General features: G+C 46.1%; 5 protein-coding genes across 5 annotated transcripts; 1 reads left to right on the top strand and 4 right to left on the bottom strand.

The window, feature by feature from the left end:
* Positions 1 to 209: 209 nt before the first annotated feature.
* On the top strand, positions 210 to 2,009 carry GLAREA_06116 (GroEL equatorial; the record flags this gene model as incomplete). Its single annotated transcript, XM_008081530.1, has 4 exons — positions 210 to 268; positions 318 to 1,710; positions 1,758 to 1,931; positions 1,992 to 2,009. The coding sequence occupies 4 exons, from the start codon at positions 210 to 212 to the stop codon at positions 2,007 to 2,009; spliced, it is 1,644 nt and encodes a 547-aa protein (XP_008079721.1).
* A 770-nt stretch (positions 2,010 to 2,779) lies between these two features.
* GLAREA_06115 (uncharacterized protein) lies at positions 2,780 to 4,230 on the bottom strand (the record flags this gene model as incomplete). Its single annotated transcript, XM_008081529.1, has 7 exons — positions 2,780 to 2,846; positions 2,898 to 3,184; positions 3,231 to 3,248; positions 3,299 to 3,632; positions 3,676 to 3,850; positions 3,905 to 4,012; positions 4,113 to 4,230. 7 exons carry the CDS (start codon positions 4,228 to 4,230, stop codon positions 2,780 to 2,782), a joined length of 1,107 nt encoding a protein of 368 aa, XP_008079720.1.
* Positions 4,231 to 4,744: 514 nt separating this feature from the next.
* On the bottom strand, positions 4,745 to 5,094 carry GLAREA_06114 (uncharacterized protein; the record flags this gene model as incomplete). The annotated part of the gene is made up of 2 exons (XM_008081528.1): positions 4,745 to 4,999; positions 5,053 to 5,094. The coding sequence occupies 2 exons, from the start codon at positions 5,092 to 5,094 to the stop codon at positions 4,745 to 4,747; spliced, it is 297 nt and encodes a 98-aa protein (XP_008079719.1).
* Positions 5,095 to 6,782: 1,688 nt separating this feature from the next.
* GLAREA_06113 (Dihydrofolate reductase-like protein) lies at positions 6,783 to 7,544 on the bottom strand (the record flags this gene model as incomplete). Its single annotated transcript, XM_008081527.1, has 2 exons — positions 6,783 to 7,253; positions 7,371 to 7,544. 2 exons carry the CDS (start codon positions 7,542 to 7,544, stop codon positions 6,783 to 6,785), a joined length of 645 nt encoding a protein of 214 aa, XP_008079718.1.
* A 652-nt stretch (positions 7,545 to 8,196) lies between these two features.
* GLAREA_06112 (Alkaline phosphatase-like protein) lies at positions 8,197 to 11,108 on the bottom strand (the record flags this gene model as incomplete). The annotated part of the gene is made up of 2 exons (XM_008081526.1): positions 8,197 to 10,789; positions 10,849 to 11,108. 2 exons carry the CDS (start codon positions 11,106 to 11,108, stop codon positions 8,197 to 8,199), a joined length of 2,853 nt encoding a protein of 950 aa, XP_008079717.1.
* Positions 11,109 to 14,096: the final 2,988 nt, after the last annotated feature.

Here is a 14,096-nt window from a genome sequence, read left to right as displayed (position 1 = left end):
GCCTTGTCTTCGCATCAACAATATTCCGTCGTCGCCCTCTTGTCTCCACCTGCGCACTCCTCGCAGCGTTCCGCTCCTGACTAATAACCTTAAATTCGCGTGAGCTTTGAATTTTTGAACCGCCAGGCACGTCGCGGCTCCAGATCAGCTATTTCGAAGACTACACAGCTCGACTTTCCCAGTCCAAATATCCCACCTAGCCGACCAACATGTCTCTTGATATTCCCTCTGCGCCAAATTCTAATCTCTTTAAGAAAGGATATCAGAAGTGAGTCTACATTTCTCCCAAACCGAGAAGCTATTAATTGATTTCGTAGCTATGATTCCGAAGATGGCGCCGTCCTCCGTAATATCGATGCTTGTCGAACGATCACATCCACAGTCCAGACATCGCTGGGTCCATATGGACGAAACAAAATTGTCATAAATCATTTGCAGAAAATGATTCTGACATCTGATGCCGCCACTATTCTGAAAGAACTTGATGTTGTCCATCCAGCTGCCAAATTAGTTGTGATGGCAAGTCAACAGCAAGAAGCGGAGATGGGAGACGCCACAAATCTCGTGATTGTTTTAGCTGGAGAATTACTTAAGAAAGCCGAAGAGTTATTACGAATGGGGCTGAAGACCAGCGATGTCATTCGAGGTTACGAAATGGCACAGAAGTTTGCTCTTGAGGAACTTGAGAACTTGGTAGTAGACAAAGTGGAGGATATCAGATCCCAGTCCGAGCTGAGCAAAGCTATCCGGACAGTCATCGCCAGCAAGCAGAACGGACATGAGGACTTTCTGGCGGATATGGTCGCGGAGGCTGTTCTTGCTGTTCTTCCAAAGAACCCAATCAATTTCAATGTCGATAACATTCGTGTGGTTAAAATCATGGGTGGTAGTTTGGATCAGAGTAAAGTAGTCAAGGGTATGGTCTTTGGGCGGGAACCTGATGGATCAGTCAAGAAGGTGGTACGTGCGAAGGTTGGCGTCTTTACATGCCCAATCGACACGAGTCAAACTGAGACGAAGGGAACGGTTTTGTTGCATAATGCGAAGGAAATGCTCGATTTTACCAAGGGTGAAGAGAGCCAGCTCGAAACTGCCATCAAAGAGCTATTCGATTCGGGTTTACGAGTAGTAGTTGCTGGATCAACGGTGGGAGAACTTGCAATGCATTACTTGAACCGTTTTGGAATTCTTGTCATCAGAATCCTCAGCAAGTACGATAGGATGCGATTATGTCGTGTCGTTGGCGCAACGCCTTTGGCGAGGTTAGGAGCACCGATGCCCGATGAGATGGGAACTATTGATGTTGTTGAGACACTCGAGATTGGTGGAGACAGAGTCACTGTCTTCAGACAAGAAAACGAGGTCACAAAAACCGCGACTCTAGTCATCAGAGGTGCAACGCAGAATCATCTTGATGATATTGAAAGGGCTGTTGATGACGGCGTCAACGTTGTGAAAGCCATCACAAGAGATCCAAGACTGGTCCCTGGTGCTGGCGCTACAGAATTACAACTAGTGGAGCGGATAGGCGCCTTTGGGGATAGGACTCCTGGTATTGCACAGTACTCTATCCGCAAATTCGGAGAAGCTTTCGAAGTGATTCCCCGCACACTGGCAGAGAGCGCTGGTCTGGATGCTACCGAGGTCCTCAGTAGACTTTACACCGCTCATCACAAAAAAGATGACTGGACGATTGGAGTTGACATTGAGGTATGATGACACTTTATTTTCATGTTTCTTTTTGCTGACGCCAATAGAACGAGGACAACACAGGAACACTCGATGCGAAAGATGAGGGCATTTTAGATCTTATGATTGCAAAGAGTTGGGCAATCAAGCTCGCCAATGAGGCTGCAAGGACTGTGCTGTCCGTAGATCAGATTATCGTTGCTCGAGCGGCCGGTGGGCCGAAGCCTCCAGGGCCAAATGCTGTAAGTGCCTGAATGCAATCAAAGTGTGACAGCAAACAACATCACTAACGTCTGATACAGAACTGGGATGAAGACTAGACATGTCAGCAAAACAAAAGCGTCTTACGAATGTATAATAATGATTAGAATCTTGAAATACCCTTGACCTATGAAGCGATTGATCACGCATAACACAAATCTGCTCGACACCTTTTTTTCCTGACTAATACTCACTGCTTCAACAGGGGAAGCTTGATCCGGATAGTTTTCTCGTCTACCCAGATCTTTCTTATGTCTTTTTCTGGAGTTCTTCGCCTATATCAAGTGTTGATATCCTTCCGACGGACATCAACATTTTCATTCCCTAAATTCCTCACTTTTGACATAACATACCCTTGTTGGCGTTCGTAATTGATTACGATGTGTGAATGATATTTCCAAGGGAAGGGAAGAGATTATGGAAACTGTCGAGGAACAAACATAATTTGAGCATGTCAGGGTGTAACGACAGGCAACAGTATCCGAGCGACCAGTTGAGAACTTTCCGTTGCTGCTAGTCTTGCAAGAATTTGACCTGATTACTCTCTGTCTTGCTTTTCGCTGGGAATTTGGAAAGATGGAACCACCCCGGGCCTAGCTCTTTGAAATACAACTACAGAACGTGTTAGAGACCTTCAGTCACAAAGCTTTGGTGGTATCAGTAAATTTCACAGGGGACTCGGATTGATGCAGCCATTTTAGAAAACCATCTCAGTTTCATTTCGGCATCTGGTATAATAATACTGTCACTCCAAGTTCATAACTCATTATCTTCATCAAAAAATCATTCAACACCACTTCTCGGCATATTTGGTAGGTCTCATTTCGAATCAGCTTCCATCAGATTTAGCAATCTGTCCCACATTGCCAACAAAAACCACAAGGACGGCGCAGTATCTTAATATCTTGTCAGTTCAATGCATCTTGAGATGTCTAGCTCAGACTTACGCTGCGGCGGCACTCAGGATCTCGTGCCTTTTGGCTCTTGTGAAGAGCCATAGTGCTCCTGAGAACAGCAAGGTGAAGATAAGCAAGATGAATATTATGACCGTCATGCTTGTCTCGTTTCCCTTTGAGGCTTCTGTCAAGCGCGAAAGCACGTATATGGGAACCACTAGAAGAACGAGGATGGTGATTGTGAGCAGTAGCGAGACTACCATTGTAATTCGTTCTCTGCTGAAAAGGACAGTTCCAGAGCCATCCTCCTTGTCCATGTCTACCTTTTCACGTAAAATCTAAGTCCGTCAGCGGTGCCTCATGTATTTTTATGGGTTTAATGACCGGTGTCGTAAACAATTTCTATTTTGGTTGTCAGAAATGTTGATAACTTGGTTGAAAGGACATCGTACATGAACCATCTTCCATCCTCGAGCCTTAAACAGGAGTTTCTCTACCACTGTATCGAGGAACGAGTGTTCCCTACCTGGTTTCAGGCTCACAAGATCTTCCCGATACCTTATGAACTCCTCGGGCTCTTTTACTGGTCGCGTTTGTACCATGTAGGTTTCCATACTGTGCCAAGCTCGAGCTGTTGGGGGGCTCAACAGCGCCATTTCCTTTGCGGTAAGCATCAAGCTAGCTAGGAATTCTTCTGAGCTTTTCGTTGAACCAGTGTAGAGTCGTACCATACCGTAAGCTTGGAATTTACGCTGGATCTCGTCTATGAGCTTCATTTTTTTCTTCCTGGTAGAGATCTGTATCACATGTGTGAAGATAACCCTCGCACACTTTCTCATCCTCAATGTCTCTGTCATCGAGCCGACTTTCAAGTCGCCGCAACTCCTCCTGTCTTGTGAGAAGTAGTCGAGCTTGAAGGTAACCGAACTTTCGATAATTCATGAAAGACTCGGCACTGTCGAGGTATTTCGCCAGGCGCGGATACCCCGTCGGTCCTTCTTCCACTATATATCTCGTCAGCAATCGCTGTTTGAGCACATTGCGTCGGGTGGACTTACACTTCTTCGTTTCAGTAACTATAACCCCGTTTGGATCATCATCACGGTAAGTCAATTTGAAAACTCGGCTGAATAGTTTTAGGATTGTCTTTATTTGTGGCGCGTTTGCTGTCGTCATATTTTAGTTTCGACATTGTTATTATAGTAGACTCAGTGGTTTCAAAAGTACTAGCTTCTACTAGGTCAAAACCCCCGGCTGGTATCTCACCTAAATTGGAATCGGCGGAAGAGTCAGATCCTAATCGGCTGCCTTGTCTTGCTTCTTCCTGGGTTGCAGTGATAGCTTCTCCTTTTTCTATGGCATCGTCCGAGCAAAGTTTATTCATTTTGAATTTTATCAGGCGTAATACCAAAGTTTCATGAGAAGTGCAGAACAATTGAATTGATGGCACTCGTCGGTGCGGGTGAGTTGATTATTTGTAAGTAGCGGTCAAAACAAGGCTTCGTCAAATGTTTGTCGAGTCTACCTGTCGATTGCCGTTTAAGATGATAATGCTTGGTCGGTTCACAAGTTTTGTAACCACGCTGCAATGCAGCTACACGAAAGCCGGCACAACGTTGAAATTTGTATTGTTGCACCCTGCCATGTTGCCTGAAACCAATAGGGATTATCTGAGCTGGCAGAAACAATCCGCTGCGAACATCGATTGGTATTTGTTCACTTCGGCAACGTAATGGCGCTAAAATGCAGCGCTTCTAATTCTCCACTTGCTAGTATCTCCTTATTTCTAAATGCTCGAACTTACAAAACCTAAACATGCATTGCGAGATCCTTCATCATGGAAGAACAATGAAGCAATACGGCCATGCATAAGGTACGTAATGTATGAAAATCAAGAGCTAGCAATTTTTCCCGTTCATTGCAGCTGTCAGGACATCTAACTCATCTTGACGCTTTTGCACCTCATGTTGTGCCTCAGATAGTTTCTTCAGTATTGAAATACGTTCCGAAGCCAATTGGTGGCAGCTCATTGCCCTTTTCCTGTCAATAAGGCGCTTGCGATCCGAAGGAGTTCTAAAGAGTTTAGGTACTCGAATTTCACCACCCTGGGTCTTTGAGCTTCCTGGATGGTCGGGATTATCAAAATTGTCAGGCTACAGGAGGTTAGACTAAATCATTTCTCTATACGCCATGTTCTTGTTCTTACCGGGCGAGGCCCTTTCTGATTCTTTTGGTTTTTACCCCACATCTTAGATAAAATAATTTGTTTATAGAAGTTCGATTTGAATGCAGCATTGTTTTGTTGTATGGTCCTTGGTATCGTCTTGCTATGTTTCAGAATATAGTGCTTCTCAGATGAAGAAGAAGCAGATAAGTTCCAACCTCTGCTCTTTTTATACCCTTTTCTTCTCATCCCCAGTGATTCACAAACCGCATACTCAACGGATTATTCACTCTTGAAGACACATTCACGAAGACTTCTAACTCCCAAGCAAACTTGACCAGATGATAACAGCAACTTGTTTGCAGGAGAAATTTTACAATGGGAGATGATGTGTCTTTAGACGGTTGGTTCTGCAAACACATTTCTTACTGGACCTTGTTGGAAATAGCTTTGTTGTTGGGGGAAATGACTGTGATGATTTGAATATTGCTTGGAGTACGTCGTCCAACGGAAGTTGTGATCAGATAAGCGTAAAACAATACTCATAAAGATGTGGGAAAAGCCATATGTCGTTGAAATTGTTACCAGGTGGAAATGGCTATGATAGTCATCAACTCTGCAGACCACTCACCAAAGAGAAAAGGCGAGAGATGACACACATGTACCAATATTCGCTTAAAGTGAACAGAACAAACCCTGAATTTACATTCTATCTAAGAATGAGTAACTGAAAGCTTCTCACATGATTCGCTAGTCATTATAGTAGCTGTGTTGACAATGATATTCGAAAAACAAAGAACGAAACCTGACTCCCTTGAGCAACCCGGCACCCATGAGCATAATGGTCTCTATAACTATGCAATCAATTCATTATGATGATATGCTTTCAATACACAGTCGGAGTTGTAGACCCAGTCATTATGCACCGACGATAAATAAGTGTTGTTTGTTTGCTTTTTGAGAGTAAAAACTTCGCTAATGTGTATCATAACAGCATGAGAATAATATTGTTTCTCGAATGATTAAAGCAAGCTCGCTCGACGTAAAAGTGAATCTTGGAAAAGTGCTATTTCTGCGAAAGCTTGATCATATACGAAACCGGTACGAAGCAATCTCCCTTACCCACATTAAGCATCATAGTCTGCAAGCTAGTACCAAATAATTTGAAACTTTATGAAAATCTTAAGATCTATTGTGAAGCCTTTAAAATCCTTCAAAGTACATTCCTAGCTTAGTTGAAGGCAAGTGTCGCAATAAATTTCAATACGAAAATTAAGCGAGGGTTTAGGGGGCAAGTACGCTTGTGCGAATGGGCTTGTGCAAATCACCAACCTATCGAATAACGATGTCGCGAACCTATTTGATTATTTCCAAATCTCGTACAGTCTCGAACTACCTAAAAGCTGGATGAGGTCGAACACTGAAAGTTTTTGCATGTAGTGCGAAAACTTGTCGGACGCTTTGGTAACTAGTTGATGATCTGGACGAATTTTGGATGAATGCGCATGTAGGTAAAATAGGATCATTCCCAATATATCGATACATCCAAATAGGACAGTGGCTTATTTCAGAGTATGTTACAAATGCTTTAATGTGCTTATCCCAGGGCAAGAGATTGCATCTTAGCACGTTGGTGGTTTGGCATAGATGTGCTGAACTTACAGCAGATAGTCCGACTGTTTTGCGACTCTAGATATTCGAGTTCTGGCTGCTGACACCTATGACCAGCCACTATTCCACCCACCTTTCCTTACGTTTCAGTCTCCTTCCGGCTATCTTTCCCACATCTCGAACCTATACCTAACACCACCCTCCTCAATCTCCTCCTCCACTTCCTCCCCTTCTCCCGTCCACCCTCTCAACTCCTCCCCAGACTTCTTACTCCACCCTTCACCCATCTCGGGAAAATATGTATCACACTCAAAGTCCCCCTGCACTCTCGTCAACAGCACCCTTTTCGCCTCCTTCATCTCCAGCGCAGATTTATATATTTGTGCACCGCCTATGATGAACACCTTCCCAGATACTTTTTCGTTTTTCTGGGTATTTCGGAGAAACTCTATCGCGTCTGGAAGAGATTGGAGGATTATTGGGCCGTCTGCGGTTTCTGGAGTAGTCGACGCCGGTGTGGAGGAAGGCGATAAAGAGCGAGAAATCACCACATTCCTTCTTCCCTTTAGAGGACGAAACTTAGGTGGTATCGAGTCCCAGGTTTTGCGACCCATGATTACTGTGTTCTGACTCTTTTGCACAATGCCATTAGCATGTAAGTCCTCGTAAATATCCCACCGTCACATACACCACTTCCTTTCCTCCCTTCCCTTCGTCGCAGCTGCCCGTCAATCAAGAAACAAACTCACCTCTCCACCTCCGAGAGTAACTCTCCTAAAATAAGCCATTTCCTTCTTTAGTCCCTTCCACGGCAACCCTCCCTTGAAGCCAATACCCATCTTCGTAGTCGCAGCGACTATCAGTGTGAGTTCTAGGCCCATGTCGTCTGGTGCTTGGGATTGTGAGGTATGGAGTGCGGTCATTATAGTTTTTCGCGAGCGTGGGAAATACTATGCGAAATGATATATCAAACTATAGGGACGATAGAGATCTTGTGGTGCTATTGGGTCCAGTGGAAGATCGTAGTCGAGGTGAAATGGTGGGGTAATTTTTGGAAGTGAGGTTGACGCGACGTGACGCGACTAGCGTAGTTTATAACCCCTCCAAGGATACATCCAACCCCTGACTCCCCTCAAGCTACTTAGATCATACGTCTTTAACTGCACTGTATCATTATAGAGAAACAACACTCTCATTGAACTCGTTAGCATGTCATAATTTCCAGTTTGATTGTTGAAAAGTCACTGATTGAATACATAAAACCCCAATCCCGGCACAAGGCACAAAAGATTCTATTTAATGTATACTATAATTGTTGCCAACTAGGCTTTTCGACCTCCGTCAGATCATGACCGAAATTATGCAAACTACATACCCTGGAAAACGCCCTCCAAAATTTCCGAAGAAATATATATCTATGCAAAATCCCCAACACCTGGCTATTCCAAACTTCCTACAAGCGAGATGCCGAACATGTACTCCAATTTTCAAAAGGAAAAATAATACAACCCAACATCCTTAAATGCAAAATGCTGAAAGGGTGGGTATCATGTTGTTCACAGAAATTCAAATATCTCACGTCTCCCACCAATGCTTTTTCACGGTCTTCCCCATTCCCTCCATTTCATCGGATTTTCGATCATTTTGTAACGCCGCACCCCCAAACCTCCAGCGTCTTCTCTGCTCGAGGACCCACCACTTTCCAACTTTCGCTGCGTCGCCGACCCATTGACCGACTTCTTCGCCCTCTTCCGTGTAGGTTTTAGAGACCTTCTTGGACAAGGCTTCGACGGAGAACTCTTCGATTGGATTCAACTCATTTGGGTCTTTCGATACGTCGGTGAATCGATAGACTCCATTTTTGCAGACTGGGAGAACGAGTCGGTATGGAACTGCGGCCGAGGACACCGACAAGACAGCTCCTCCTGCGTTCAATACCCCAACATTCCAAGCTTGGCGACCTCTTTTCTTGGTGACGAAGGGTCGAATGAGGGACTGTCCTTCGTATTGGTGAACAAGATTATTCGCGATTTCCGTGTCCTTCTTGTTGAGTGATGACGTGCTCGATAAGAGATCCAATATCGTAGGGAGAATCGAGGTTGAGGTAGCGTTAATATTCAACTGTAGGCGAGGCAATGAAGGGTGGTGGAATAGTAGTGGCACTCGCAAGTTAGCAATATGCCCATTTTCAAATGTGCCATGGAAGGCAGCTTCTTCCTCGAAAGTCCATCCATGATCACCAACCATGACAACCAAAGTCTCATCAGCAACACCGACATCTTCCAGCAGATCCATAACCTCTCCAATCCATTCGTCTTGGTATCTGATCGTGTTCAGATATTTGTTCAGGGGCCCTTCACCATGCCATCGGGATGGCTGGACATAGTCGATAGACGCTCCAAAAGATTCGGGAAGAGCCCATGGATGATGTGTAGTACTCGTAAAGTGAGAAAGGAACACACGTTCGTTCTTTGATTCTGCTGCTTCGAAAATATCTCGCAAATACGGCTTAATTTGGGTTTCGGCGAATCCAAAGTAATTTATCTCTTTCTCAACTGGGATGTGCGGAGCTGACGGAGCGAGCAAAGTCTCTTTGACAATGGTTTCTTCGAACCCCATATGGTCATAGAGTATATCCTGGTGATCATATTGATCCGTTATAGACTGGACAGATATGGATTTCCATGGACGATCCTCCATAGACTCACGACGAAACTTTCGTCCACCTATTCCCGGACGCTCTTTGTTGTAACCATCCTTGTTCTGGTTAAAAAGGGCAAGGATCGATGGTAGGCAAGGTTGGTAGATTTGCTGTCTGGCTTCCACAGTAAAATCAACAGGCAGGGGATGAACGCCACAATGACTACCAAGGCTACTCTTGAAGGAAGAAGTGCTTCCTGTTAGCGCACCCTGAACGTTGATTCCTCCGTTGTCTTTGTTCAAGTTCCTCCAATTGCCAGCTCTCGCAGAGGAATATTCGGGGCCGCCAATTCCAAATCCACTTGTCTCACCCGTGAGGATTTCGGCGTTTCTTGTGAGTTCTGCTAATTGATTGTTGACTTCTGCAGCGGTAAAGTTCGAACTTTGGGACTTCATAATCACGTCGTGGATATGAGAACCTTTCTTGAATGGAAAGGCATCCTTTCGGGTGCATTCGAGGGATAGCAAAACTACATGCTTAATGGCTACTTTATGCTCCTTCAAAGTAGCCGCAATCGAATCGATGAGGCCTTGGTCTAGGTTGGAGAGACGAAGCGGATCCGTAATTGGGTCATAGTTGATACCTTTTGAGAAATAGCCGTCACGATGCCGAGGCGGTGGTCGTCGTCCTGGTCCACGAGGAGGGCCGCCGTGATCATGATGACCCTTTCTTCCATGGGGCCCCTCGAACAAGGACTCATTGTACCATCGCTCAAAACCATGCATAGGTTCTTCGGGTAACCATGATGGGCGCTCCAAGTGCTTGTCAAAAGTTCGATTGACCTTGGGTTCCCATCCAGGAAAGTCTCCATTCGCAGGCTCCCAATTTATCTCTGCCACCAAATCCGGCAAAGGAAAAGCTGGAAACTCACCTGACAAGCTTCCGAAGCACATCTCGTCAGTTGGCTTGCTGAGTACTTCCCAGAGCGTAAAGGGAAGTGAGTTGGACATATGTCCGAAAGGGAAATGTTTCGGCCGTACAAGTAGAAGAACAAGAACCGTTCCAATTGGAACGAGGAACTTTGCTCTAGCCAACCATCGTAACATAAAGGATGGGGTGCTGTCTTTTTCCGTGACATAAGGTAGAGGTTCTTCGGCTTCGCCGGAGCTGCATTCGAGGTCGCTGTCGTAGGAGAGCGTTATCGGCTGGTATTGTGATCCATCTTCGAGTAGCGCATTTGGTCCACCTAGTTCCCTCGACGACGTTCGCAGCCTCCACCTTCCTCCAGATAAAGTCTTCACAGCCGAACCAAAAAGCCTCTCCGTCCCGTTATATAGCGGATTCGAGATAATCCGAGCTAACATCACAGTCACGATAGCAGCAACAAGTGCGTGTGCTCCTCCTGACGCTAGGACTTTCAAGCCCGCTGGATCAGCAGCAATGCTTCTTGCAGCTCCCCACTTGATTTCCCCTCCCGTCTCGAAGAAAAATGCAATCCATGTCGATGAGGCTCCAAGGATGACCGAGCTAGAATGCCAATACTGTAAGCGCCAACACCCAACAAGGACTGATGAAGCTTGACTTACCATAACAACGTCTTCAACACCGTCACAGCACACGCAGCCCACCTACGTGCGGTGAGGTGCACCACGACCCAGAAGAGAACAGCGTTCAACGCGTCTAACGCCAAAAAGGTCGGCAAGTAAAGAATAAATAGCAACGGCGGCAGAGAAGTCAAATGGCTGTATAAATGACACAGTTTTGGAATGGTCGCCGCGACTAACAGAAGGGCAAACTGGAAAGGCGGACGCCACATCTGGCGGATATCGAGGGCAGAGTGTGCCATATTTGAGGTGTGTGCGGTGCAGCACAAGCAGGTGATTCAAGGTTGAACCACCAGAGACGTACTGATCGAGCGAATCCGAACGATTGAAGGAGCGACGCTATCAGAAGGAGAAGAGGAACCAACAAGAAGCTTTCCGTCGAAGTTGAAGCCAACCTGAGCAAGCGGGATGTGTCCGGTTTCGCCTGACTCCGTGAACCACTGTTCGAGCACGCGATGCCGAAGAATTCACCTGCTCTTCCCTTGTACGGTGGGCGAGATCAAAAGTCGAAGTTCGAGCGGTCGAGATGGTCGAGACGAGGCTGCCCGGTCTGACAGATCGCGCGACGAAAGGGATTTGTCTTTATATCAGCGCCGATGTTGGTTGGAATCCCCTTTCTCGGTCCCGTTCCCATCTCGTAACGAGACCTTCATTTGCGTCCATTACGGCTCAGGGGATTCCTGACCCATGCAAGAGATCCGCCAGCTGCCAGCCCCAGCGGTACAGCACGTATTTTATTAGGGGAGGATTGGTCGGTCGAGGATATTGGCGGTGCATCCGGGGACAAACAAGCAACGCACCGTAATAATGGGGCCAATTCCCTGCATCCCTTCGGCTGGGCGCTGACCAGAACGCATTCGAATCCTGCCGCTATTATTCTGCCATTCTGGCACGCTGCTGAAGATGGGGAGAGCTGGCCGCTCTATGTGCCCTCCCCCCCAAAAGGAATTTGGTCGTGCGCCATCATCGTGGTGTACCTAGGTATTCAGAAAGATCATGTTCGGCGGGAGGGTATTGAGCAGACTGTCCCTCCGTAGCATGTCTAGCATCGCTCACTCATCGCGTGCGTTGAGCAGACCGTCTTTACCCAGAGGCTGTGGCGGCACAGGCTCATCCAAAATGCTCATCTCGCTGCGCCCGCTGGTGTGACAAACGCAGTGATTTCGAAATGATCACGAGAGTCGAGACACGATTCGGCCTTGAAGGAAGGCACTTTTCCAGAGAGGGGCCAGACAACACGGGGAAATGCTGCAGACGCATGTTTCTCGTTCCAACAAGACACAATTCTTCAAACATGCTTTCTCCATAACCTGAATCCCCTCAGTTCGAAGACAAAAGGGGCACTGCTCGTTCACACAAAACGCACCCACCCGCAAAAATGTGAACAAGACAGGGCTGACTGGACACTTCCCCTGCCCCACCAAAAGGACCCTTGAGTTGACTAAAAAGCTTGTCTGCGCAGGGTACCGGTTACTTTCGCACCAATAATCGAGACTCCACTGTGCTCTCGATGCGACTCTGTATACGTGATCGTCAGCTTACCCTCGACCTCGATTGGCATTGCACAGACAGCAGGGAGTGCTTTCCAAACAACACTCCTGAGTTGAAGAGTTCTCAGGTCCTCGAGTACGTACGTACAGACCATGACCCAGCTGACCGAATTTAGATGCCTGGTGATACGCATTCCCAGGTGCTGGTCTGAAGAGATTACAGTAGACGAGCATTATTTGATCGACCCCCTGGTATACGCCGTACGAGCGCAAACCTCTCGAGAAAGCTCCGAGGCACGACCAAACGTGGAAGAAGGCAGCAGGAAGGTATTTTACCCGACGGTCTCGACCGTTCTGGAAAAGATTAAGCGAGTGCTACCCCCTGTTTTTATTCTTTGATCGTTCCATGCTTCTGTTGTCCGCTTTCCTTGCACCTGGGGTTCGTAGACATACTTGCGGACCTTTAGGTACCTAGGTAGGTAGTGTAGGTATACATTTGTGTCTTACCTGCTCTAATGATCTTAGGTCGTCGATGGAATGTGCAAGTACTTTCTCGTGCCGACAATACTAGCACCAAAGGCAACAATATCAACACACTAGGTGGTTGAGCGATTTAAGATGACATATTCTTCATATTTCCCATACTTAACCCAATGCGGACTTCTTCCTCCTATCAGGGCAATGATTGTGTAGTTGCAGTCTTACTTTCAAAATCATCGTCAGCTTCATCAAATGCCAACACCGATTCCCAGTTTCTGGAAATACGAGGTCAACCTTACTCATCTTGCAATACTCTCATTGCCCAAACTTGTGTTCGTGTGTAGGTCTGGTCCAGAACGACGAATGAGAACCCTCGAAATAAGGCTACTTTATACGGGCTAAATATGGGAGCAGCTATTAGGTAGAGAACCCTACCTCGAGTCGATGAAAATATACGGTCACACCTCGAGAAGGGTTTAACGAGAACTCTATAACCGAAACCCGCATTTTCCTAAGACTTCACTTGAGATACTGACTTTTTTTAGCATGTGGAGGTGTGGGTTCGTATCAAAGTCTTAGCCGCTCGGGGTGAAGCGAATAAGCTTTGGACGATTTGAAGAGCACCAGCAGTTAGATTCATCCTCGTTGGGGAGCCACTTCAGGGTACTGTGAAGCGATTCGACTGCGAACTCACCTTTACATGCAGCCAACCGGGCAGCTTATGAATACAGATAACACAAAGATCGTACGCAACTGGACAACGCTCCCAGCAGCAGTAAAATTCGCAAGCGAGTCTCCTGCAATCCAAAACACGTCACGGAATCTGAAGAACGTCTTCGATTCTGCACAACTGACTATTATTTGCCCCACGCTGCGAGTGTCTAATTTAAGCTTCAAATACTAGTTCGTCAAAACTCGCACAGAGAAGCAATTCCAGCTAACAATCCTTCGTCGGTTGAACGGGGGAAAAAATTGCGTTCATAAGTTGAACATGGTATGGATACCACATTCTGTTGACTTGACTGGTAAAGATATAAAATTAGCGGGTGGTCTCAAATTAATATCCAAATACTTTACAATTGTGAATCCAGAATCCGGAAATGGAAAAAATGCAAGGAAAAATATAGAACACGAAGTGAAACCTACGTTCTATGAAATAGGGGAGTTTAAGTCTGCTGCATTCAGTTGCTTGCTTGACTACAATCATGACTCTCGAAAAGCCTCGAGCTCGATATCAACGTACATCACTTCATATTCTAC

This window comes from Glarea lozoyensis, assembly GCF_000409485.1.
Source record: "Glarea lozoyensis ATCC 20868 chromosome Unknown GLAREA15, whole genome shotgun sequence".
NCBI lineage: Eukaryota > Fungi > Ascomycota > Leotiomycetes > Helotiales > Helotiaceae > Glarea > Glarea lozoyensis.
The sequence above is the reverse complement of the archived record's forward strand: the minus strand, read 5'-3'. Positions and strand labels throughout refer to the sequence as shown.